The sequence below is a fragment of the Microtus pennsylvanicus genome, chromosome 18 (genome assembly GCF_037038515.1).
Source record: "Microtus pennsylvanicus isolate mMicPen1 chromosome 18, mMicPen1.hap1, whole genome shotgun sequence".
Taxonomy (NCBI): Eukaryota; Metazoa; Chordata; class Mammalia; order Rodentia; family Cricetidae; genus Microtus; species Microtus pennsylvanicus.
This window is the reverse complement of record NC_134596.1, coordinates 5,911,329-5,938,979: the sequence shown is the minus strand read 5'-3', so window position 1 is coordinate 5,938,979 and position 27,651 is coordinate 5,911,329. Positions and strand designations below refer to the sequence as shown.

Below are 27,651 nucleotides of genomic sequence, written 5' to 3'. Positions count from 1 at the left end.
TTGATGCAGCAAATGTGTTCGTGTTTTGTACGGCTCTGACTGAGAGAGATAGTGACCGTTATGATGAAATGAAAATCTTCTAGAAATGATTCACGATCCTAGATGTCATTAAAATATTCACAACTCATTGGAGGAGATCAAATATGAAAACTATGAAGAGCTTGCAAGGAGTTGATTTCAATATGAATGAAGGGCACAAGATTTCAGGGGCAAAAGAAGCTGCAGATGTAAGCTGCAGGTGAGCCAGAACTAGGTGGAGCTTGAAGACAGGTCTAATAAGGTCACCAGGAGTTTTAGGGTAAAAGCCCCACCATCTAGGCTCTAGGTGTCTCAAGGACTGAGCTTGACCGACAGTCCCATTATGATAAACAACATAACATCTGGCAAAGGCGCCATCTATATCATCAGAGTGATAGGCTGAAGAAATACTGAAACCAACCTGGCCACGTCTCAATTTAGTCCCCTATTTCTCCAAGTGAACTATTAATAATGGCACTTGAAACACCGATTCTAGTAAAAACTTATGGCATGGGAGTGTCTCAGAGGTATTTGATACAAGAGAAGAAAATTAAATGATGATTCATGCACCCTTGGCCCCAAACAAGGCAATGGGGTATTGTCAGAACCCAGGAATAAAACTCCTGCCAATGGGCTGGAGAGATGGCTCAGTGGTTAAGAGCATCGCCTGCTTTTCCAAAGGTCCGGAGTTCAATTCCCAGCAACCACATGGTGGCTCATAACCATCTGTAATGAGGTCTGGTGCCCTCTTCTGGCCTTCAGGCATACACACAGAAAGAATATTGTATACATAATAAATAAATAAATATTTAAAAAAAAAAACTCCTGCCCATTCCATCTAGCGCCTCAATCTATGGCCTCTCACAGTCCGTGAAGAAAAGCATTTTTCTGTAGTCAGGGCCTGTGTCCATTCAGAGTAGACACTGAGCACTTGCGATTGTCAAAGTGTGAAAAGTTTGAAGTTCCGCAAGGTGCTGAAGTGTCTTCACATTTAACTTAGGTTTACTGTCTTAGTCCCTGCATTTTTACCTCAAATATTCAACCTATTGAAGTCCCTGCATACTTGTGTGCTGTAGGTGAAATTCATCTACTGACTTCTTCTGGTACCTACCTGGCAGGTTTACTATATTCTGTCACGATGCCCTTTTGGAGTTGAAGAGGGGAAGAAAAAGATTGGAATTGAAAGATTACTAAACTCCAGCACTTACTTATCTGCCTACCCACTCCACGATGTGAGTATCAGCCACCTTCACAATTCAGAGCCCATTTCCTATCTCAGTCACAGCCTGCCTTCCCGAGGGATCGAACAATAGTCCAACATTTTTCCTTTTTTTTTCTTTCTTTCTTTTTTTTTTTTTTTACAAACTCCTAGGCAAAGGGAAAACACCCAGACTCCCTGCTTCCAACCTGAGGAGTGTACTCGCGGGGCTAAAGTGCATTCAATGCCTTATTACGCTGGCATTTCTAATGAAAAGTACTTTTAATGATTATTTGTATTTGCACACAGTATTTTCTTTAGAATCCATTCTTGAATTCTTATATATTTGGGTGACACATTACTCAGAAAGTTCTATCCTGTCTTTACTCATAGATTTTGAATATTTTAATGAGTAAATGCACCCATGTTTATCCATCCAATAGAGAAGTGGATTCAATCACAGGGAAAGTATTTTGCTGGCTATTATTTTCACACCACCATGAATCCAAGTTCAGAGGTCAGGACCGCCTAGAAAAGAAGCAGATGTTTAGTGCATTCCTAGGAATTCCTCTAGTGCCAGGTTTTTTGCTAGACCCACAGTGGCTCCCTCAATCAAAACATCTCCAAGATCCTCTCTACCTCTCCTCCCACCCAAATCCACACTCTCTCTCTCTCTCTCTCTCTCTCTCTCTCTCTCTCTCTCTCTCTCTCTCTCTCTCATTAGGAGTGATTTTTGAAGGCCTGCAGCCAAACTTTTCCACATGACTTAAACTGCAACCAGTCGTTCAACAGTATGAAACATGACTTTAAATTGGTTCTGCAAGGATGACTGTGATCTGATTCCTGTAGACTGCAGCAGCAATTTCATAGAAGCATTTTCCCCTTTTAACACACCTATGGTCCTTTAACATAAAGGAGGGAAACTGTCCGCCCTCCTATTATGCCTCCCACCCCAAGATGTCCATAGTCTTCCAGAGAAAAACAGTGTGGGGGTTCCAGTCAAGAGACCAATATGTGCTATACTTAGGAAGATCTGTGCTATACTTAGAAAGATATATGCTATACTTAGGAAGATCCTGTTAGAGTAGTGCACATATTGCCAGGCATTTTTGATAATGTTTACTTACAAAGGCGATTATGCTTTGAAGACTTTGAGGATTTTATTTACCTGTAGGACATTGATTTTTTTTTTTTAGCCCATTGCCCTGTTATAAATCCAGTACCTGCTGTGGTCCCAGGATATTTTAAGCTGTGCGTCCAGCCTTTCAGCACAGCTTCCCTTGCTCATTGGAAATCAGTGGCACTGAGCTGTCTTTAGGAGGAGCTGGACTTCACCATCTTTGACATCTGTCAACTTTGAAGTGCTGGGCTTTCTCTCGTGTGCTTTTTAGAGAGGTGATTTACACCAGCCCCAAACACCACCTTTGGGACACCGTCTTCAAGTTTCACTTGCTAAAAGTCAGTGGTATTACCTACAGAACAACAAAGTTCTTGAATTTGTAGGGTATAAAATGTCACTTTTTTTCTCTTAGCTTTTTTTTCCCATTTATTTATTTATTAAAGATTTCTGTCTCTTCCCGGCCACTTCCTCCCATTTCCCTCCCCCTCCCCCAATCAAGTTCCCCTCCCTTGTCAGCCCATAGAGCTATCAGGGTTCCCTGCCCTGTGGGAAGTCCAAGAAACCCCCACCACCATCCAGGTCTAGTAAGGTGAACATCCAAACTGCCTAGGCTCCCCCAAAGCCAGTACATGCAGTAGGATCAAAAACCCATTGCGATTGTTCTTGAGTTCTCAGTACTCCTCACTACTACCCAGCTTCAAGTTTAACACAAGTGAAGGTTGATGATAAAAAGTGACATATGAGGACTACTGAGAACTCAAAATGTCACTTTTTGTCATCAACCTTCACTTGTGTTAAACTTGAAGCTGGGTACTCATGCACACTCTGCTCAGTCATTCTCTTCTCCGCAGTTCTCATGTCCACGTGATGCTCTAACAGTGTATCAGCTGTTGTGTAAATGGCACTTCATTTCCTGGGCCAGATTAATAAATAAATCACCCTGACTGTGGTTTCTTAGGAAAATGTTAGCAAATGACTCTATACGACTGGAGTAAGAATTAGAAGTCAATCAGCAAAAGATGCTGTCAGTTTTGTCCACCTGTCCAGAGAGGCTCCCTCCCCACCAGCTGGGTCTCTCATGTTCTCCTCTTACACTCTCCTTGACTGTGCACAGGGCCAGTACTGGAAGCCATCCAGGACTCCTCACATCAATGAGAGGTACACCCTTCACCAGAACTGGGCTCGGTTTTCCTACTTTTACAAGGAGCAGCCTTTAGATTTGATTCGGTAAGTCATTGTGCGTCATGACCACAGGAGACCTTGCTCAGTGCCCTTGCTACCCACTGTGTTTCCCAGCCCCTCTCTTTACTATTGATTGTTCATTTGGAAGAAGATACTTGTTGCCACCATCTAGGAAGGATTCAGCATGACTATTAAGGGTCAGGACCTACCTAGCTTTTAGCTAAGCTGTAATCAGTCTAGTTCCTGCCTTGTACAAGCAGCTCCCACTTGGTCGTGGTACTGAAATGCTGTGTGGTGCATCTTGTAATGTGGCAATGATGCTTTATTTTCCTTTGAAAATGTAATATGATATGTCTACATTTTAGTTTAAGTATATATACAAAGTTCGTTTTCTTCCCTCGTAGAAGAACTTAGAATACAGGAGAAACTGGTTTGTGAGTTTGGATGTGTTCATCTCAGAGATCTGTAAAGATATTGGTTCTATAATCTCAATCTTTTTGACATGGTTGCAATCAATGCAAATAGGTGACAGAATCAAAGGATATATGTGGATTTTTTTTAATTATTTTTTATTTTTTCTGTGTATCTGGAATTGTTTCCAAACAGGAACGATAATAAAAATGAAAGCTCATGAATAGACTTACGTATGATAACGATTTGATTTTCAGCAAAGGGAACTAAGAAGTCCAATGTGAGAAGAGGCAGTGTAAGAGTAAATGACCCTGGTGCAGGTGATGAACACACAAGATGACAACAAAAATGCACCCATGAATGTGGGCAGGGGCTGTAAAATTGGGATGGAAATCAGAAAGGAAAGTTAATGGTACACATATGAGATTGCCAAAGAACGAACAAACAAAATGGATGAAAAGTAAGATGAGGAACATGGTTGCAGCCTAGTGTTAAAACGCTTGCTTAGTATGAAAATTACACATGCTCAAAGGTTTAGTTGTTAGCCTGTGTTTTTAAATTTATTAATCAAGTGCACAGTTTAGTAAAAAACCGCTTTTTATGCATCTTCATTTTATAAACAATAAATTCTCATTCGATCCCATTTAGGAAATAACTCAACAATTTCCTACATTGAGACTATTTTAATAAAAAGTATAGGTCTACAGGCCTTTTAGGAGTTTAATATCAAGAAATAGTATTCTTGAAATTTGAAAGGGAGATGAAAGTGGTCATTTTAAATTAGTCACAAAGGTCAACAAAGTAACTAACCATGACCTGATTTGAATAAAGTCCCACTCAGTGAGAGGGACCCCATGCTCAACACTATCTAAATGGCCAAGAGCCTGAGATTAGGTAGGCTGGGAACCTAGGGGAAAACTAACTACTACTACTGTTCTGCTAAAGGAACACAGCAATAAAAATGACTCCTAATGGCATCTGCTGAACTCATAGACCAGTGTCTTACTTGGCCATCATCAGGGAAGCTCCCTCCTGCAACAGACGGGAACAAATTCAGAGACTCACAACTGCACAATGTGAGAAACCTTGAAACACTCAGTCCAAAATAGAGTGTCTCCCTCAAATCCCTCCCCTCAGGACTCAAGGAACTCTGAAGAGGCAAAGAGATTGTAGAAACCAGAGTGGGTAGTGAACACCAAGAAAACATGGTCTTCTAAACACAAAAGAACACGTATGAATTCAGAGACTATGGCAACCTACAGAAGGCCTGCACAGGGCTGCCCCAGATAAGGTGCAAGAGTTGACATGGGACACAAGTCCCCATCCCTAACCTAGAACTTATATCCAATTGTATCAATTATATCACAAAAAATAGTTTCTTTTAAAAGAATTTCACTGGGTTTACAAACCATACTTAAGGGAAGGCCCCAGGCTTGGCAGTAAGTGGCCAACACAGAAAAAAAAATCATCTCTACAGTGTTTTGCGAGGGTTTCGGTCGTGCAATGTTTTGACAATGTTTTACTGTTAGATTATTTATTTTTACTGTACAGGTCTTTTGTTGATAAGTTATGGTTTCTGAATTTGTTTTTATGAATATTCTGTATGTGCGTCAATGTCTACAGGTGTCTCTTATGCTTTTCCTTTGGCTTTTTTTTTTCCTGTCTGTTTTTTGCTATTCTGGATTGTTTTTACTTTATCTTATTATTATTTAGATACCTGTTTGTATTCTGAGAGAGAGAGAGAGAGAGAGAGAGAGAGAGAGAGAGAGAGAGAGAGAGAACACGGAAAGGTGTGTATTTGGGTCTGTAGGTAGCTAAGGAAGATCTGGAAGGAGTTGGGAGAAGAGAACCATAATCAAAATATACTATATGGAAAAAATTCTATTTCCAATAAAGAAAAAAAGAGATTCCATAAAAGAAAAATAAGACAAAATCCAGGTTTTCAAGATATCCAGTTTCTTCATAAATTCCTAAGAATTCTTGTGTTTGTAGCAACTGTATCTCCTAAGATGGATTCTGTGAAGTTTAGGGAAAAAATATAAAAATATAGGTACCAAAAATTAGAATGTAGAAAGAAAGACATATAAAGTTGTAATCCTAAAAACAAGAACAAACTACCAACAGCCTTCTCAGCAGATTAAGGATCAATTATCAGCAAAGGATTATTTCATTTTATAACTGGCTGTTTTGTTTACAAGAAAAAAGCATCCCATGTCTCCAGCTGTGGTCTCAGCTAGCTGACAAGCTTTGGTGCCCCACAGAGTCTTTATACTTTTCTTTTTTCTGGAATGAAGCTTCCTGGTTTACTAGACTTTGGTGGTCTGTCCCCATCTATGCATGACCCCGTGGACCCAGCATTCTGCAAACATTAATAATGTGAAAGCAAAGCAAATAGAATATATTCAAAAATAAAACACTTAGGAGTGAACCTGGTTCCTTCGAGGGAATAGGTAGGAACCAGAAATCTCAGTTGGGCCAGGCATGAGTCTATAGTATACCATTACATGGACGACATTTTGTTATCCGATTCAAACATGGATACCTTGAACAGACTGTTTGAAGAAATAAAGATACTTTTACCTAAATGGGGATTGCAAATCACTCCTGAAAAGATTCAGAAGGGAGGTTCTGTTAATTGTTTAGGTTATAAAATAGGTTTGCAAAAAATTAAGACACAAAAGGCACAAATTAGGAGAGATCGCCTACGGACTCTTAATGACTTTCAAAGACTGTTAGGAGACATTTCCAGTCTACGACCAGCTATTGGGATAACACCTGATCTAATAATTCATTTGAACAAAACCTTGGATGGTGATAAAGATTTAAACAGTCCCAAAGAATTAACAGCTGAAGCAGAAAAGGAACTGACAATGATTGAGGAAAAATTACAACAGGCACATGTGGACAGGGTGAATCCAAGTATTCTTGTCATACACCATCAAAATTTTCTCCTACAGGAATTTTAATGCAGAGAGATGATATTATTTTGGAATGGACCTTTTTACCACATAAACCAAGTAAGAAACTGGAAACTTATGTGGAAAAAGTCTCTGAGTTAATTATAAAATCCTTAGTCATTAGAGAAATGCAAATCAAAACAACTCCATCTTATACCTGTAAGAATGGCCAAGATCAAAAACACTGATGAAAACTTATGCTGGAGAGGTTGTAGGGAAAAGGGAACACTTCTGCATTGTTGGTGGGAATGTAAGCTGGTACAACCCCTTTGGATGTCAGTGTGGAAATTTCTCAGAGAATTAGGAAACAACCTTCCTCAAGACCCAGTAATACCACTTTTGGGTATATATCCAAAGGATGCTAAATTGTGCCACAGAGACATGTGCTCAACTATGTTTATAGCAGTTTGTTTGTCATAGCCAGAACCTGGAAACAACCTAAATGCCCCTCAACAAAGAATGGATAAGGAAAATGTGGTATGTTTATACAATGGAGTACTACACAGCAGAAAAATAATAACAGCTTGAATTTTTCAGGAAAATAGATAGAGCTAGAAAATATTATTTAGAGCGAGGTAACCCAGACACAGAAAGACAATTATCAGATGTACTCACTCATGGGTGGTTTTTAAACATAAAGCAAAGAAAGCCAACCTACAAACCACAATCCCAAAGAACTTAGACAGCAATGCAGACACTAAGAAAGACACTAAGTAGAAAGTAGAAAAAGACAAGATCTCCTAAGTAAATTGGGAGCATGAAGATCTTGGGGGAAGATTGAAAGGGGGAGGGAAGAGGCAGGGAAGGGATCAGAAAAAAAGTGTAGAACTCAATAAATATCAATAAAAAAAACTTAGTACTTAAATATAATGCAGGCATTTATTGTAATCCCGGCATGGAGGAGACCGAAGCAGGAGAATTGGTTAGAGTTCAAGGCTAGTCTAGGCTACAGAGTGAAACTGCCTCAAAAAGGAAAGACAGGAAAAAAAAGAGAAAAGAATATTAGTGTCTTTTTGGTGATCTTGATGTTGTGTAGTATTATAGAAATTGCTTTATTCTTTAATAAAATCTCAGAGAGATGCAGCAGGGTCATTGACATTTACTGTGGGGAAGTGTCAACTGCTGATAGCCTAGGGACTGACACAGACAGCATTGTGGAGAAAATAAAATCAAACTGTAAAATGTTTATCAGCACTGAAAAGAAAACACAATACACACAGAAACACCTATTTAATTAGAAAGGTTTCAAAGCTGAAGAATTAATGTGCGGCATGAGAAATCTATTTAGAATCTGCTTAAATGGTCTCCATGGGAGGTAAGAGCTATGTCCCTCTTGTTTGCTCACTATTGCCTCCTCCCAGGGCAAACTTGGAAGCTGCAGGTCACCATTGTAGTTCTCAAAGTATTAAGTAGCAAGCTTTCAGACCCTAAGGGCAGTGAAACCTGTGAGAGGTCGCAGCCTCTCACAGTTCTCTAGGAGGAGAGGGCTGTCCGCAGGTCTCTGAGGGTGTGCTCAGCTAAACCTGGCCCTGAGTACAAGCAGGTGTCGGAACAACACTGCCAACCTCTCCACTCTGCTGCAGTCGTGCCTGAGTGCCATCAGAACACCCGCTTCCACTGTGGAAAGAAGCGGGGCAATCGGGCAGACGATGTCTGTCTCTTTAATTTGTCAATTGCTACAGGATGCATTTCCTTATTAATAACTTAGTATGTATTTGTTCACTATTTAATACTGTACTTTAAACACATGGAAGTTTTAAGATGCATGAGTTCTCAATATGATATTATTTAAAATTTAGATTCTATCATGATGGCTTCCTTCTTCCATGGGCTATTTCTTTTCCATTTTTACTACTGTAAACTTGCCTGCCAGCGTGGAGCAGGGCACCTGGCCCACAATTGTTTTTTTTTTCCAGCCTCTGATTCTGTCTCTCGTTCACAGGAATTATTATGGAGAAAAGATCGGTATCTATTTTGTGTTTCTCGGGTATTACACAGAAATGCTGTTGATTGCGGCTCTGGTTGGCTTGGCCTGCTTCATCTACGGTTTGTTATCAATGGAAAATAACCAAACTAGGTGAGCACAAGAGACTAACACACTTAGAGACTGCCCCGGCCTAAGCTTCTGCAGCCTCCTTATTTCCCCACATTTACCTCAATGTTTCCTGTGGCCGCAGGCACTATTTTCAAAGCAGACTCCTGTGTAATGCTTCAACGCGCCGAGGGCTTTATGGAAACTGCCTTTTGCTGTTGTCTTGGCTTTAATTTCATCTATTTTAACTTCATTTATTCTTTTCATTGTTGGAGAATTTCATAATGCATACAAAGTGTTTTTGATCAAACCCACTTCCGCCTGCTCAGTTCCTCCTCAGTGTTCCACCATTTTCCTTCCCAAGTTTCATGTGTTTATTTTAAAACGCAAGTCTGCTTGGTGTTGACCTCACGTGCATGCATGGAGGACGATGTTCTGGGGCATGTGGCCTCACTCCCATTCCCCAGCACCAGCCATCGATTGTCCATAGCTCTTCCGCTAGTGTGAGACCACATGACTCCTCATTCCGCATCCATCTTAACGTTGTCTGACTCAATCCTGTTTGGGTCTTCAACGTCAGGCTGCATTTAAAAATGTACCCTAAGGAGTCTGTTTCCTATACTATGACTTCCACCAATATAGAAACCTTTGCTTTGTTCCCACTTTTGTCGTGAGTGGACGCTCACTGAACACTCCGTCTGGTGAGAACTGCTTGGATGTTTCACTCCAAACTGCATTGCTTTTTATCTGACTTCTCTGGGCAGCACTGAAATCTGTGACCCTAACATCGGAGGTCAAATGATCATGTGTCCACTTTGTGATGGAGTCTGTGATTACTGGAGACTCAACACCACGTGCCTGCATTCGAAGGTAAGTGTGCCGTGGGTCGGGACAGAGACTGGCACTTCCTTCCTGTGCTGACGTCTTTCGTATTAAGAGGGTTTTTTGATGGTATTGCCTTTACAGTTCTCCCATCTGTTTGATAATGAGTCAACTGTGTTCTTTGCCCTCTTCATGGGGATCTGGGGTGAGTACAAAGTCTCCTCCAATTTTGTTTTTATTTTTGGTTTGTTTTTTTTGTATTATGACCATTCATGAATTTATCGCATTTTGTCTAATCTGTTGTGTAATTTGTACAACTGCCTGTTCGTTTACTTGTTTTCCTTTTACCACCTGAAATAGCTCTGGAATAATATTTTCTTTTTTGAGACAAGATCTCATAAAGTGCTGAATTCTCTGTGTAGCTGAGGATGGCCTTTATCTCCTGCCTTTTCCTTCTAAATTCTGGGATTAGTAGTGTGTACTGTGGCACAGAATATAGATGTTGCTGGGGATGGAACCCTGGAACGGTTTCTAGGCCAGCACTCTACCCACCTAGTAAAACAAGTATCTTTACATATTTATATAACAACCTTATAAGAATAAAACTTAGCATGTGAATTTGCCGAAAAAATTTGTATATACAACTTAAAAGCTTTACTACATTCTTATATGACACACACACACACACACACACACACACACACACACACACACACATATATATATATATATAACTTTTAAACACATTCTGATTTTAGCTTTTAACACTGGAGATGCCGTTTGATGGGTTGGATGTCTTCCCATTATAGTTTTCATTTGCAGTTGTTTGATCACAAGTGTTTTTAGTATTTGATATTGGGCCAACAAACATGATCTCAGCATTTCCAACTGACAACATGCCAAGCGCTTTGCAAACGAAATGATTGAAAGCAGACATGAACATTTCTTTTTGAAGATTTATTCTTATTGGTTTCAACTGTATGTGCCCCCATCACGAGCATGCGCACGCCGTATGTGCACATCTGGTGCCCAATGAGGAAAAAGGTCATTGGATCTCCTTGACCTGGAGTAAAGGTGGTTGTGACCCCCCAGAATGGATGCTGGGTACGGAACTCAGATCCTCTGCTCGAGCAGCAGATCCACTCCATTGCAAGGCGCCCCTCCTGGCCCTAGGGTTGCTGCCTTGCAACTTCTATTTGTCAAACAAACTTTTGCTTGACTGTCTATTGATGGCTCCACCCTGATGCTTCCTTCTGCTGCAGTCACACTGTTTCTGGAGTTTTGGAAACAGCGACAAGCCAGGCTTGAGTATGAGTGGGATCTGGTGGACTTTGAAGAAGAGCAGCAGCAGCTCCAGCTGCGGCCCGAGTTTGAAGCCATGTGTAAACGGAAGAAGTTGAATCCTGTGACGAAGGTACAGTAGCTATGGAGTGGGAGCTTGCTTCAGGGGACCCTCTGCTATCGGCTGCCCTGGAATAGTCATGTTCCGTCTATGTGCAAGTTAATTCACAAAATTTCTATTTTTTTCTGATTTATGCATAGTCATATATCTGAAAAAGTTCAAACCTATTTACAAATAGAAAGTAGTTGGAACTTCTACTCAGCCTTGCATTTTCACCCCAGAGACGGGATGTTCTCACATATATCCTTACGTCTGCTCTCACTGGATTATTTCTAAAGCAAATGCAATGCATCACAGTATGAAATGTGAGATTTTTTGCTACTAGGTGAGAAAAGATGAAATAGAAGCCAGTGTGTGTGTGTGGAAATGAGTTAATGGGTTAAAAGGTATCTGTGTTAAGACAGTGGATTTATGAGCGAGAATTTTATTTGAACGAATTTCTCTTCCCGTGATACTTTTGCACTGATTGCCTGGGAAACACACTGCATTGGAAGTGAGACGTGTCTAAATTTTCAAATCTTTAACCATCAATCTGTCTGTTCTTGACTAAGGCATCTTGTAACATCCATATACTCATTTGAAAGTGAAATATGCTTTATTAGCTTCATAGGCTTGGAGCCACTATGTGCTATGTGGAAGGCAGTGTGTTCTGCCTCAAGTGCCCTGTCTTCTGCAGAATCCCATCCTTCCTTGAAGGCACCCCAGCAGTAGAACTCTCAAGATTCTTGTCACAACTTAGGGATGAGCCAAATATCTCTTAATTGTGACTGAAATGTCATGCCAATGTGCAGCATTTGGGTTCTGGTGGCCTTCTCTTAAAGAAGGAATTACCTTCCATGGGCTATATAATGAGAAACCCTTTGTGAGGTCTCTACCTTTAGCATGTGCCTTGATTTTTCTACTGTTATTTGGAGTCCCAACTGTGAGGCCAAAGTGTGACTTTGTTATTTCTCCAATGTTGCAGGAGATGGAGCCACACATGCCCCCGTGCCATCGCATCCCATGGTACTTTGTGTCAGGGACCACAGTGATCTTCGGGGTAAGCACCATTTAGGAAACTTTGACCGTTTCTTTAGGACACAATTCCTTATGAACTACAGTATCTCCTAAACCCTGTCTGCATCAGCTCTTGGATCATTCCTGCAATGCCCCATTCTTGCTATATTGCATATTTCTCTTATACAAACATGATAGAATTTATATATATATTTTTCCCCAAGACTGAAGTTTGTAGATAGATGTGTGGGAGAGTCCTGACTTCCCAGCTTGTTCCCGTTTGTATCACTGACTGACACCTGGCACCAAGCAGAATGTCACGTTCATCATTGCAGTCTTTGGTTAATGTTGTCAGCATCACTCATTCCCTTATAGTATCTGTGCATATGACACCATGAACTATTACCACTTTCTCCTTGTTGAGACACAGATTCAAATCTGAGGAAGACAGATCTATGGGGGGAGACGTTCCTCTCCGTATCTATAGCTAATATATTTATCCACCACTGTGACTGTTTGTCCTTTCCTTTCTAAATCGGTGTACTGGTCACAGTTGGATTTTATTTTTTTTTAAAGATTTATTTATTTATTATGTATACAATGTGCTGCTGGCATGTATGCCCACACACCAGAAGAGGGCACCAGATCTCATTACAAATGTTTGTGAGCCACCGTGTGGTTGCTGGGAATTGAACTCAGGTCCTCTGGAAGAGCAGACAGTACTCTGAACCTCTGAGCCATCTCTCCAGTCCTACAGTTAGATTTTAATTTTGGGAAGAGGGATGGGGGTGTTGGCTTCTGAGAGAATGTGATATTGAGGTGTAAACAAATTAACTATTTTAGAGAGTGGTTTAACTCTCTCCAATGTGTGTGCCTGTGTATGTGCATGTGTGTGTGTCTATGTGTGTTTCTGTGTGCCTGTGTGTGTATGCATGTGTCTGTGTATGTGCATGTGTCTATGCGTTTGTGCATGAGTCTATGTGTGTGTGTCTGTCTCTGTGTGTGTGTGAATGTGTTTCTGTGTGTCCGTGTGTGTGTGTGTGCATGTGTCTGTGTCTGTATATGTGCGTGTGCCTGTATTGTGTCTGTGTGTGTATATATTGTGATTTTTAACAGCTCTTATTAAAATATTTCTTATATCTTGAAAGAATTAGTTGGGGTGTATTTTCTTACCTTGCATGACAACTTGTAGAAGAAAAAATGAATAAAAGGGAGACAAATAGGTACCGTGGGATCAATTCTGAGAAAGGAGCTTGGAAGCACGGTCTCAGAATGGCTTTTCTGTTTTCAATTTCTTATCACTTAGCACTCAATTTGATTTGCTTCCTCAAATTTAGAATCAAGTTTTCCAGTCATTGAATCGATATAGAGCCACAGTACTTTACAATATACAATGTATACAAAACTGATGTGGAAACTACACAATGTTTGGTCAAATTTTTCCTGAAGGGGGATTCATTTGTGGTTACATAGTCTCTGGTTCAGGCTTATATTTTATTTTCTTTATAATATTAAAAATGAATCTATATTGATAGCTATATTCTAGATAGATAGATGAAAGATAAATAGATAGATTTATAGATCAAAGATAAATAGATTGATAGATAGATCAAAGATAGATAGATAGATAGATAGATAGATAGATAGATAGATAGAGAAGATGAAGGGTCAGTAGATAATAGACAGACAAACAATCAGGTAGATAGACAGACAGAGGATAAATGATAGATGATAAACTTATCTCAAGAGCCACACCAAAGCATACCAAGCCAGGGGTAGGATTCAGAAATATGACTGTCGTTTGTAAACACTGAGAAAATGAATTTAAAAGTTGAATGTAATAGTCATATTGCTAGAATGAAATAACTGTCAAGAATCAATTGAAAAGAGTTAATTGGTTCAGAGCTCAAAGACATAGCCCATCGTGGCGAAGAATGTGTGGCAATGGGAGCTTGAGGCAGCTGGCTACATTGATTGAGAATCACAAAGCAGAGACAGAGAGAGAAATGCCAGTCCTCAACTCAATTTCCCCTTTCATCCTATCCAGATCCCAGGCACAGGGAGTGGCCTCGCTCCCAGTTAAGATGGATCTCCATCGCAATTAACCTAATCTAGATAACTCACTCACAGATGGATCTCCTGTTAAGTTGACAGTGTTTTCCATCCCAGGTGATAATAGTTTTCTCTAGTTCGTGTTTAACTCATAGCAATCAAATGATTTTTTTTTTCCAGTTTTTTTACCTTGCGGTATCTTATCTGATGCTTCTGTAGTAAGAGTAGATGCTGTGCTTAAGCAGCTGCTGAGCAGCATAACAAAATGGGAAAATAGCGCATCCCATGGTTCTCGCTTTCCCCCTCAGATGGCTCTCCTCCTCAGCAGCATGGTGTCTGTCCTTGTGTATCGCCTGTCAGTCTTTGCCACTTTTGCCAGCTTCATGGAGAGTGAAGCCACCCTGCAGAATGTGAAGAGCTTCCTCACCCCCCAGCTGGCCACCTCTCTCTCTGGATCATGCCTGAACTGCATTGTCATCTTGATCTTGAATTTTTTCTATGAGAAGATATCTGCCTGGATTACAAAAATGGGTAAGCTGGCCAAATTCCAAGAGTGATTTAAACACAGGTTTTAGCCAACACTGCACATCCATCTTTGGACCCCCTCTCAGGAACTGGCAACTGAAGAGCACAATTTTCAGGCTGTTTTGTTCTCTGAGTAGATCCGCACTTGGTTTTTAATTCCTTAAGATCCATATTCAGTCACTTCACAATGGAAGCAAGAAAAACTGTAAGGCTAAGGACACCTTGGGCCATTTTGAGGGTCCTTATCTTAACATTCCCTGGGCGGAGCTAGCTGAATCCTGATCAAAATCCACACCTTACTAGAAACATGGGATAATCTGGTTTTACATATTTTCTTCATGGGGGATATTTGCTTCTAGAAATCATTCTGAAATAGAAAAAAAATAACAAAACAAAAACGAACAGAGCAGCAGTTCCTCATGCATAGCCCTAGAATATGGTGCCTTTCTGTCTATGTAGCATCTGTTACAACCCAGATTATTTTCTTGGTAAAGTTTTTAAATTTCTCCTGAAGTGAGAAGTGCTGGGGTCCAGGGTAAAGGACTTGAGCAAGGAATACTGCAAAGAACACGTGTGCTTCTGCTCCCACCTTGAACAAGTTAGAGAGAGACAAAGCTAGCCATTTATCTAGCAGTAAGGGGCATCCCTTCTCAAGGCTCCACACAAAGGCAAGCACCAGGCAAGCATTGCCTGGAAGCAGCCCTTGCATCATCTTCAGATTTTGAGTTCTCAGCCAAGTTTACTTTTTCTCTGGGTAAAGTGTTTAAAAAGACATCAAGAATTATGGCTCTATTCAGTGAAAATTGTTCCAAACCTCCTACCTGAGATGTTTTTAATAAATTCAAGTGAGCTTCAGCAAAATGGAAGTTATCTGTGTCTTAGAATATTTTGTTCTCCTGAAAGTGTCATGGGAGTGTCTGCTCTATGGAGAAATTACAGACTCCTGATAAGAAGTGTATTCCCTTACTCTTAGCACTCCCCAAAATGATCTAGGCGTTGGGGAGAAATTAATTTTTTTTATCTTTAGAATTTGTTACATTGGAAACCATGACTGCATTTTAATTAAGGAGAAAGAAGGCATATATTATCTCTGTCAGCATTTGTAGGCAGAGTTTAGTGCATGAGAAGAAAGTAGAATGTAGTTAAAAACCATCTCAGCTCTGGACATAGTTCTTGACATAAGCTTCCTGGTTTACACCAGCTTGACCATTATGAGAGGAGGCAGGAGCATGATGGGATTTTTGTTAGTGTTTAGCAGTGATGGCAAGGAGCACTGCCCATTTTGGAGAAACCCCACTTTCAGACTGTCTTATACCGAGAGCAACCCCACCCTAGAAAAGGAGTAAGTGCTTCCGAGACTCTGTCAGCCATGGGATCAACACAACATGAGCAACAGGAAGCCAGCACAAAAGCCCAGCTCTTCAGCATTGGTCAGCTGAGGTCAGCTAGAGGAGCATGTTTACACACTTTGGAATGGCATGCCTAGATGTCCACTTCTAAGTACAGCATTCAGGAAAAGTCCATTGATTCCTGGTGGTTTCTCTTGGCAGAAATTCCTCGAACTTACCAGGAGTATGAGAGCAGTCTCACTCTGAAGATATTTCTCTTCCAGTTCGTGAATTATTACTCAGCTTGCTTTTACGTGGCCTTCTTTAAAGGGAAGCTCGTGGGCTATCCTGGAAAGTACACATACATGTTTAACTTATGGAGAAGCGAAGAGGTAAGGCCTCTCTTTCAGCTCAGATTTATGGTTTCAGATAGTTAAGACTTGCCTTTCTCCCTAGTACTAACTCAGTCATTGTCAAGCTGTAGAAGTCTAACTGATCATCAGTCTTATCGTCTGTTAGATGTTTCATTCCCTTTGAGCAAGAACTTATATGGCACCAGTCTTGCTTGGTTTTCTGTTGCTATGATCAAATACCCTGGCAAATGGAACTCGTGGGAGAAAGGACTTATTTCCTCACTTCAAGAGTGTAGCTCGTCATGGCAGGAAAGTCAAAGCAGCTGGACACATGGCATCCAAAGTCAGGAATCAAAGAGCAATGAAGGCCTTTGGCTGCTCGGCTCCCTTTCTCCACTTACACAGTCCAGGGTCCCATCAAGAGAATGATGCCACCCACAGTGGGGAGGTTTTCCCACTTCAATTACTGTAATAGAAATGACCCTGCATAGGCATGTCCAGATGCTCATTGCCCAAATGATTCTATTACATTCTAACAGGGTAACAGTTGACAGTAACCATCCAACAGTCTATGATCTGTTCATAAGACATAGAACTTTTTTTCTTGAAAGCATCCTGCAAAAGGTCAAGAGTCAAGAAAGGGCTTTTCATGAGACATGAATGATAGTTTTCAAACTGATCACATGAAAATTATAGCACCTTTTGATCCTAGCACAGACATAAGTATTCAGAATTTTTTTTAAACTCAGAGTCTGTATTTCCATCACAGTCCACAAATGGGTGTGCTGCAGCTACCCTGGTAGTAGTCCCACATGATTTGTGGACTGAATGGCTCTGGAATATCCTCATTGCCTCTCCTGACCATATTAAAACCTCTTACCATACCTTCTTGAGTTTCTGGCATTCCAGGTGTTGCAAAATTCTGTTTCTCCTCTTTCTCTGTTTCCTCCTCCCTTGTTTCTGAACAGTGTGATCCTGCAGGCTGTCTGATAGAGCTGACAACCCAGCTAACCATCATCATGATTGCAAAACAGATTTATACTAACGTCTATGAAGCCTGTCAACCGTATGTATAGATGGGAATTTTTTTTTCAGTCATGGTATCTTTGTCAGATAATGTCTAAGCAAACAGGAACAATTTGTGTTTAGTCCAGAGTGCAGAATGCCTCTGGTAATAGAGATTATGTAGTATTTATTTAATTGCATGGCCATTGAGGATTTTCTTCCAGGTCAGGAGGTGGTGCATGCCTTTAATCCTAACACATGGGAGTCAGAGACAGGCAGATCTCTGAGTTCAAGGGCAAGCTGAACTACACAGTTTCAGGATAGCCCCACTACACAGAAAAATCTCTGTCTCAAAACTAAAAAACAGGAAAGTTTTTCTTCTTTAGTTCTGCCCTTTAGTTTCATTTTTGATTGACAAATAACTCTTATGTTTCCTCACTTGCATGTACATATTTACTGATTGCAATGCAATGTTTCCATGAAGGCTTTTTTGTGTGTTTTTGAGAAGGTCTTACCAAATGGTATGGGCTGGCCTGGAACTAATAACTCACGGAGATCCAACAGCCTCTGCTTCCTATAGTGTTTGGGATTAAAGGCATGAACCTTAAAACCTGTGGCACGTTTAAGTGAATATTTCTGTTGTTGAGTGAAGCTATAAAGATTTAACTGAGAATCAATACAGTAGATCCCTAGTAGAATATTCTGCAGACTGCATATTATACTTTTGTAACTTAAAATTTTTAATATAAAATGTGTGTATTTCTTTGAGAATTTCATGCGTGCATACACTGCACTTTAATTCTATGCAGTCCACTCTTCCCTAACCCCTCCTCCATCCACTGCTCTCCATCTCCCCAGCCACTTCCCACTTCCTAGTCTTTCTTTCGCTTTTCTTTGGCTGTGGTCCACGGAGGTCAGTTTATACTATGTATGATCTCATGCATGTGTGGTCATCCACTGGAGGGTGGTCAGCCTACCAGGGGCCTCAGCTTTCAAGAAAACTTATACTTCCTCTCCCAGAAGCCATCGGCTTCAATAGCTACTCATCCATTGGTGGGGGTTCATCACCCCCAGAAACACACTCACCATGCACTTCATGCTGGAAGGTTGAGTGCCTCAGTCTTGTGTGCAATGGGCACAGCTGTGAGTTCCTGAGTGCAACAGTCCCATCATCTACAGAAGACTCTGCTTATCCCTCACATAGTCTTGCTGACCTCTGGGGTTTACTGTCTTTCTTCCCTCTCCTTGGCAATACTGCCTGTGCTTTGGGCTGCTATGTATATTTGTTACTATTAGTAAAAGTTGAACCTTTGATTTTTGTTTTATAATTCTTGCATTATGTTGTGTAGTCATAGAAATACTAAAGAACTTGGGTCATTTGATGAGGGAGGAGTTGCTCCCTCATCCAAAAGCACAAAAATCATGAATGGATTGTATATATTTAGTTAGTGTATAAATACACTAACTAAAATACCAGCTCATATTACACATCAAAGGAGCATTTCTTCCAAGGAAAAGAGAAAGGATAAAAATGGTCTCAGTTTGTGTTGGGGATTTTCACTGTGTAAGAAGCAGTTTGAAGTCGGGTTGGTTTTATTTCCTATTTAATACATAAAATAGAAAACACATTAATGGCGATAAATGGTGTTTTCTGGGTTGGAAGTCACAACATAGAAAAACTATCCATTATCCCTATACTGACACATGCACATAGTTTATTTCAGTGGAAACATCAGCATTGTTGGCTGTATAGATGAGCAGATTCTAAATGTTAGCTGGGAGGTCAAGAAACTAGAAAATTAAAATAGAGGAATTGCTCCATTTAATTTTAAAACTAACTATAAAACTTTATTAATGACAAGAATATGAAACTGGAAACAAGCTGGTTCTATAAGTAATGGGGAAATGCAGATGTCAAAATCTGTGATCTGTGCAAACATGACTAGATTATTTTAGCCTGGTTGCAAAAGTATTAAAAAAAATAAAACCAGTAAACATTCATGTTAGAAACTGTTGAAAAAATCAAATATCCATACCAAAATATAAAACTGGGGACAAACCTCAGTTATTCAAAAATAGCTCCAAGTATATCTTAGGTACCAAAACTGATTTCAAGGAGCAGAAATAGAGGCAGCCAGCCAGTAGACCTTTGAAAAGCTGCTCAAAGAAGACAGGCTCCACCTCTCCCCTCTCTGTGGATCCTCCCATCCTTAAAAAGTTTTATTTTGTTTTCTTTGTATTTCAATTTGGATGTGCACTATATATAAATATTCATTTCAGTACACAATGGATGCAGCTGTCTGTGATAACGCTATTTATCTGTTGATCCATTTGCTTGTATGAACTCCACCTCTTTGGGGTCTCATTTGCCTAATTAATTAGCATGAAGGGACAGCTCTCCGTCTGGGTGTGATTCCTTTGCAGGGGTGCGTGCGCTTGTTCCTGCTGTTTGATGCCTCTCCCACCTGACCGCTTCTCTGTTTATTTGCACTAATGCTTCACAAGCTTTAGCTCCAAATTCTCCTTTGTTTTCTTCCTTTCTGAGAATATGTGTGGAAAATATTTTGTCTTATCATAGTTTTAAATAATCTCATGAGATTGCTCAAACTTGGATTCAACTGAGGCATCTCCATGTTTCTATTTGCAAGGCTGTATTCTTGAAGTCACCACGAGGTGGAGCAAGGCCACCACCCCTACATTGTGACAACCAAACCTCCCTGCAAAATTACTCTGACTGGGAGGCACTGCTTTAAATGCTTAAAAGGGGAGAGTTTGAAAGTCAGGTTGAGCATCCTGGTATTATTTGGTCTCCTATCTTTGGTAGATTTTTTCTTTTTCTTTTTAGAAACCTACGAATGTGTTTGTTTGGTTTTTTTTTTCTTCCATTTCCAGAACGTAGCGGGTGAAGCGGTGATACTCTCTGTTTCATAACCTCAGTGATTGTTTTATTTCATTTATTTGTTTTTATTCATGCTATTCTCATGAATGTGGTCTTGTACATTTTCACTTCAGTTTTTATTCCAAATGTCTTTACAGCAACAAGGAATCTCTATCTTGCGGGATGCTTGCTCACAATGTGCCATCTTGATTTCATGAATGTATTTGATACTAAGCGCTATTGGGTTTGCATTAAATCTGCCAGCATGTCTATTGTGTTGGTTATTTCTAGTTAAACAACAAACTTTTACTTTGGCTCAATTCTACACTATCATAATCTCCTTGTATGGTTTGGACCTTGGCCCGAGGTTTGTAGTACTGTTGATTGACTCAGATAAGCCTCTGCTCTTCTTTCATGTACCGTCTCTGTTATGTCCGATGTCTCACTTCTGCAAGTGTTTTCTGAGCTTTGCAGTGGTGCAGAGATTGTCCATTGCCCCGGCCCTGCCCACCTTCTTCACATGCTCTGTCACCTGGCCTGCCTCTGAGTGAGTGCTCTTCTTGTCAGCAGGGAGAGGCAGAGCCACTTGCCTTCTCCTCACCTCCCTCTGTGGCAAAAGCAACACCATGTCTTCCTTTGGACTTCATCTCCTCTTGTGCTAGTTTAAGAAACTCAGCCTCTCTGACCGTTTCCAGACTTGACATACTGGCTCTCTTACTTCTTTCTTCAAGTATCAACTTCTATCATTTCTAACAGCTGGGTTTTTAATTGGTGGAGACGCCGAAGAGCCAGGACCAACTCTGAGAAGCTATACAGTCGCTGGGAGCAAGATCATGACCTTCAACCTTTTGGACAACTTGGGCTGTTCTATGAGTACTTGGAAACAGGTAATTTCCAAATATGATTCTCAGGCAGCAATAACACTGATAAAATGAATAGCTTTTATCTCTTGCAATTTCCTTTTCTCTTATGTATCATAGATGTTTAAATTATTGAATAAAAAGATAGATGAATGGATGGATAGATGATGGCTATATGGATAGATGGCAGGTGGATGGATGAATTCACACATGAATAGTGGCAAATGGATTGATGGATGGAAAGGTGAGTTGTATATATCTAGGTGAATAGTGGGTAGGTAGATGAATGGATGTGAGTATAGATTAATAGATGACAGATGTACACACACAAATATTGAGGGAGGAAAGATGGATGGATGTATTGATTGTGGAGAGATGTATAGACAGCAGGTAAATATATATACAGATGGCAGGAATATGATATATGGATAGCAGATGGATGAGAGAAGATTCATGGCTATCTATGGAAGATAGGTGAATGGATAGATAAATGGTGATTGGATAGATGGGTAGATAGAGAAAATGATTCAGTTTTCCTTCGTCCCAGTGATTGAACAGAGATGAAACACTGAGGTGAGATCTTAGAGATCTCAGGTTGTTTGTGTGGTCTACCAAGGGGATTTCTGCTCATCAATATCCCATAATATGCTTTGGTAGAACTATAACGGGCACTTTATGTACTTATTATTAAGACCCTGGTGCAAAGAGAGAGATTATCTGAACACCATTAAGTGATGAATATTTTAGATATGCTATATATTTTATCTTAAAATCTGTGAGTGTAACAGAAAACATTTTTATGCTTCATGACAAACCAATGTTACTATAGTTTACTTTATGTTGTGTGGTATTAGTTGGGTAATACTATGCACATTGTTGGGTAAAGAGATGGGAATTCTTTCATGCAGCTCACTATGCAATTAGGTAGTTCTTGCTTTATAGGATGATAAAACACTGTATTTTCTCACTGTGGAGGATCTGAATAAATGTGTATTCACAGGCAGGGGAGCTTAGTACTGACAGAGATGTAAAATATCATTTATAACAAAATTAGCTTCAGTATCTTGAGAGCCAACCAAGACTTGGTTTATACTGAAAACTCTCACACATTCTTCTAGTCATGAAATAACTATACAGTGAAATGATTGCCTGACTTTTTTTACTCTTGGTTTTAAAGATACTGAAATCAAATACATCAGTTTTCTAGGAAAGATCTGAGACTAACACCTTGAAACACATGCTACTTCTTCCTCAGAATAGTTGTAGTTCCTTAAGAAAAGAGAGGAATGGACTAATGTAATTGGAGACTGCTCATTTGTTTCCCAGTGGCTCAGACCCAAATAATCCCACAGAAACTGTATTAATTACAACACTGTTTGGCCAATGACTCAGGAATATTTCTAGGTAGTTCTTACATCTTAAATTAACACATTTCTATTTATCTTTGTAATACCATTAGGCTGTGTCTTACCATTAAGTTTCCAGCATCATCCTTTGGCAGCTACATGGATTAACTCTGCCTATTCTCTCATTATATTTCTGTTCAGATTTTCCATCTGGCTATATTCTTCCATGCCACAGGCAAACAAGCTTCTTTATTAACCAATGGTAATAAAACATACAGGATAAAGAGAAGAATCCCACATCATCTCCCCTTTTCTGTCTAAATACAAAGGAAGGTTTTAACTTTAACATAGTAAAATTACGCAAAATAAAACAGTTACCAAGAAAGAATTATAGTCACACTATTTCTTTTTGACTCAAAAGTTTCAGTATCTAATTTATCTTTTATCATAACTAAGGAAAACTATAACTATCTAGCTTTCAACTTCATCAAAGACCCCAGAAGGATATAATATTACCTAAGTAAACAGAAGGTGCATTGGAAGCGCTTTTAAAACTCTGAAATTGACAGAGATGTCTTGTTGCCTGGATAGTGTTCTGAAGTTCTTCTTTAACATTGGGGCATCCATCTTCAGCCTACAGTCCCATACTATCCAACAGACATTTTCATGAGGCAGGAAATTTGAAATATGGTTCTGTTTATGTTGGCAGTTTGTCAGTCACTTTCTTTTGTATCCTGAAGAATCTCTAGCAGACTCTTTCATGAAGCAGAACCCCTGAAAGACTGTGTCATCTTATTTAGGCAAGTTCAGCAGTCATTTTTCCATGGGTCCTGCATGTCCAGTTCATACAGCATACCATCAGGCAGTTAAGGTAAGAGCAGTTTCTTGCCCAAATGGCTAGCCTTGTCACATTAAAGGCAAATTCCATAACAAGTTTTTTAATGCTCATCAACCTCTCTGAAGTAATTGGTGGTTCCAGAAGCAGATATGTCTTACTGTCAAAAAAGTCTAAGTTCTTACAACATTTTAAATGCCATATTCTGTAGGCCTTTGATAGGTTTTAAGTATACTTATCCACCTGAAGTATATTTCTGTACATCTAGATAACCTAACTAACATGACTACAGTTTGACTCTTATAGATGACTATTTATTAATCCATAATTTTTAATTATACATTACATTTTAAATGAGCTGTATAAACATAATACCGTAAACAAGAGTAGGCATTTACATATAACAAAATTGACCTTAAACTTGTATCAATAAACCAAAGTCCATACAAATGTAAAAATTTTATTTCTATATGATATCTCCCCCCTTTTTATAGAAGGTGATTGACTGTGACTATTTAACCATTTATACCCTTCACCTTTTAAATAAAAACAAACATTTATAAAAAATCATTTTTGGAAATTGGGCATAGTTTTCTCCAAACTGCTTCCTGCTGTTTGTTGGGCAAAGTATTTTTAGGATTAGTGGAGACCTTCTGGGGGTCTTATTCAATCAAACCACATTAGCTTGGAAAGAATCCACTGGTTCTCATCTTCTATTAAAACAAAAGCAGAACCTCTTTTCCAAAGTAACACACCCTTAGACTCAAATTTTGAAGTCAAGATACCTTTAAAATATATACATTGGTTTAGCATAGAATCCTGTACAATTATATGTCTCTCTGTATTTAGCTCATTCATGGTCAAAAAATTTAAAGAAAACACAATATATATAATTCAAACTCTGTGTATTTTCACTCTTTACGTGGCTTTTTTTACTCTACTTTTAATATTTATTTTATTATCATTACTTCTTTACTTTCACTGTCTCCTTAAAGACTTTGTTTTTCTAAAACTATTGCTTTTTATAACTGTCTATATACTTTTCCCCTCTCTCCTAAGCTTATGTACATTTTTTAAACACACTGTATCATATTGAGAGATCTTTCATATCTGAATCTGTCCTATTGTATATCTATGATCATTTTCTGACCAGGAACACCTTTTTTTAAAAAAATGCTAAGCAGACAAGGCCAGGACCAATGCCGCCACCCTGCCTGTTTGTGCCACCCATTTCAACATGGTGGAGGAATATTCAATGCCTCTGTGAGCCATGCTTTCCAGCCAACCTTCAGGGACACAGTGGGTCTATGTTATGATTAAGCAATTTGTAACACATTCACAGACCCCATTTAAATACTCCATAATAGGACCAGCACAAGCCAGGAAACCAGCTCTTAAAGGAGTTGCACAGTTTTGCTGCTAATGCTGAGTGAGGAAACCTTCTCTTAAAGGAATTGCACATCTACTTGCCTCTAGCAGAACCCACCTGAGAAAATACTACTATCTAGAAACCATACTTAACTCTGTTTTTTGTGTCTAGAACTCCTTCCCAAGCTCTCTCAGGATTTATGTGGATGTAGTTGCTCCACATTGGAACCATTTGTAATAGGAGACTGCTTATTCATTTCCCAGATTCTCAAACTCAAATAATCACACAGAAACTATATTGATTACAAAACTGCTTGGGCAATGGCTCAAAGATATTTCTAGAAAATTCTTTCATATTAAATTGTCCCATTTCTATTAATCTATGTATCACCATAAGACTGTGGACTACTAGTAAGTTTTCAGCATCCTTCTCCTTCAGCAGCTACATGGCATCTCCTTGACTCTGCCTATTGTCTCTCTCTCTATATATGTCTTTGGATTTTCTACCTGGCTATATTCTGTCCTGCCATAAACCAAAGCAGCCTCTTTATTAACCAATGGCAATAAAACACATTCACAACATATAGAAAGGAATCCTGCATATAATTGTATAATTGTAAATGTCATAACAAGACAGGTGAAAAGAGAGAGAGTGAGGTTGCAAGTGGCAGGGCTAGGCTGAATGGCCCTTTATCTCTTTGGTAATGATGGGTGACCTGTGTTCTTTCAGTTATCCAGTTTGGGTTTGTCACGCTGTTCGTGGCCTCCTTTCCCCTGGCCCCCTTGTTTGCTCTCATAAACAACATTATGGAGATCCGAGTGGATGCCTGGAAGCTGACGACTCAGTACAGGAGACCTGTGGCTGCAAAAGCTCACTCCATAGGTGTCTGGCAGGACATTCTCTATGGAATGGCCATCATTTCCATTGCAACTAACGTAAGTGCCTCTTTCCAAGGGATGACGTTGCTCTTCTTTTTGCTTCTGTTGGGGTGGAGGATTGTGAATGATACCGGACTCAATCCTCATGGGCACCAATTTCATCACAGAGTTGATTTCTAAGGACAAGCCACCTGAAACTTTACTTTCTGAGCAAGAACAATGACAAGAAAATAGTATTTTCTAATTGAAATTTCATGATGTTGTTTTACAGACTTGCTAATCTAGGTAGAAAATCAGTGACAGTGTAACATGTATGAACAATGGAGTGAAAAATTGATTATACACAAATATGTAAAATATAAAGAATACATATTGGGGGCTGGAGAGATTGCTCAGAGGCTAAGAGCACTGGCTATTCTTCCAAAGGTTCTGAATTCAATTCCCAGCAACCACATGGTGGTTCACAACCATCTGTAATGGGGTCTGGTGCCCTCTTCTGGCCTGCAGGCATACACACAGACCGAATATTGTATACATAATAAATAAATAAATAGAATACATGTTTACTTACCTTTACTTACAAAATGATTTTTGAAAACTAAATCTCACAAACACTACTTTTATATCCCTTATATCCATCTAAAATTGTTTTATCAATTAAAGGTTTTTTGAGATAATCAAAAGGAAATTTGACACCTGAATATTTGTGGTTTATTTTAGAAAACTTTATGAAAGGAAACATGGCTGAAATTGTGGAGCTTAAATATGGTGGGTATATAAAGAGATGTGGAGCACAGTTACAGAAAAATCCATGGCTGGAAATGCTTTTTTAAAACTAAGACAGGAAAACCTAACCGAAGTATGTGACTTCAGTCACTAAAGGAAAACATAACTAAAAGCAGTAAAAAAAAAAATAAAATTATTCATAGATAGTCAACTTAGAAGATAAAAGCGTAATTAACACAAATACTGAGTTAGTTTGTTATAAAGACATAAAACAAAAAAAATGCCAGGTGGTGGTGGCACATGCCTTTAATCCTAGCACTCAGGAGGCAGAGGCAGGTGGACCTCTCAGTTAAAGGCCAGCCTGGTCTACAGAGTGAATTTCAGGACAGCCAGGACCACACAGAGAAATTCTGTCTTGAAAAAAAACATACAAACAAAACAAATAGACAATAAATAAGAACAAACAAAACACCGAAACCCGTGAAAACAATAGACTTCTTTTTAGCAGATTGTAAAATTTTGCTTGAAATGACCAATTACTAGATATTTAAATGTTAGATTATTAAAGAATCAATGGAAATGCCAAATATATTCATTGACATAGAAGTAACAGAAAAGTTTTTTTTTTAAAAAAAAATATACCACAAACTACACAGGTGCCAGAGTTAGACAGATGGTTTTAAATGCACTCATGTGGGCTAGAATAAACAAATTATTTTTGTGATCATTGGGCTTAAAAAGAACCATAACACCCCCATATAATGAAGTTCTGAAATTAATTGTTCTAAGCTACAAGAAAAATGTCAAACCACACTCTTTCCTTTTATTCATCAGCCTATTATTGACACAATACACATACACAAAACACAGACTCACACAGGTGCACAGAAAGACACAGTCATAAATACACACTGGTACATTCATACATCATTATACATCATTCATACATACATATACATATGGTCACACATAAGCATGTGCACACAGATTTTACAGATGTATACAGATGCTCACAAATACAAACAAAAACACACATATAGATGTGAAAATACACAGAGATACAGACATATGAATTCCCCTATTTCCCCACCTGTCTCTCTCCCAGCCCACACAAGGGAATTTAAGAACAATGAATGTGCCAATCAAAAACATGAGTCATAGCAAGGTCAAGGAGAGAGAGCATGTTTTGGGGCAGCAAATACACATAGGTTCAATTCTTAACTTAGCCATTCTGTAGCTATGAAATTTTGAAAATCAGTTCCAGACTACCTATGTGCCTTCAAAAGTTTTAGAGTGGTGTTTGAGTTACCTCATGTTCATGTGGCTCATGGAAGTGGGCTTGTATACAAGTCAGACTT

The 27,651-nt window shown here is 39.3% G+C and overlaps 1 protein-coding gene across 3 annotated transcripts in view; it reads left to right on the top strand.

Moving 5' to 3' along the window:
* The window catches only part of Ano5 (anoctamin 5), a 76,738-nt gene that overhangs the window by 38,631 nt on the left and 10,456 nt on the right, over nt 1-27,651 (top strand). For all 3 annotated transcript variants that reach the window (XM_075952716.1, XM_075952717.1, XM_075952714.1), the window contains 12 exons: nt 1,137-1,250; nt 3,451-3,563; nt 8,829-8,963; nt 9,683-9,788; nt 9,885-9,945; nt 11,003-11,154; nt 12,107-12,181; nt 14,499-14,721; nt 16,266-16,435; nt 17,365-17,462; nt 21,036-21,166; nt 25,419-25,624. In XM_075952716.1, the coding sequence (XP_075808831.1) occupies nt 1,137-1,250; nt 3,451-3,563; nt 8,829-8,963; nt 9,683-9,788; nt 9,885-9,945; nt 11,003-11,154; nt 12,107-12,181; nt 14,499-14,721; nt 16,266-16,435; nt 17,365-17,462; nt 21,036-21,166; nt 25,419-25,624 (1,584 nt within the window). The remainder of the gene's footprint in view (nt 1-1,136; nt 1,251-3,450; nt 3,564-8,828; nt 8,964-9,682; nt 9,789-9,884; nt 9,946-11,002; nt 11,155-12,106; nt 12,182-14,498; nt 14,722-16,265; nt 16,436-17,364; nt 17,463-21,035; nt 21,167-25,418; nt 25,625-27,651) is intronic.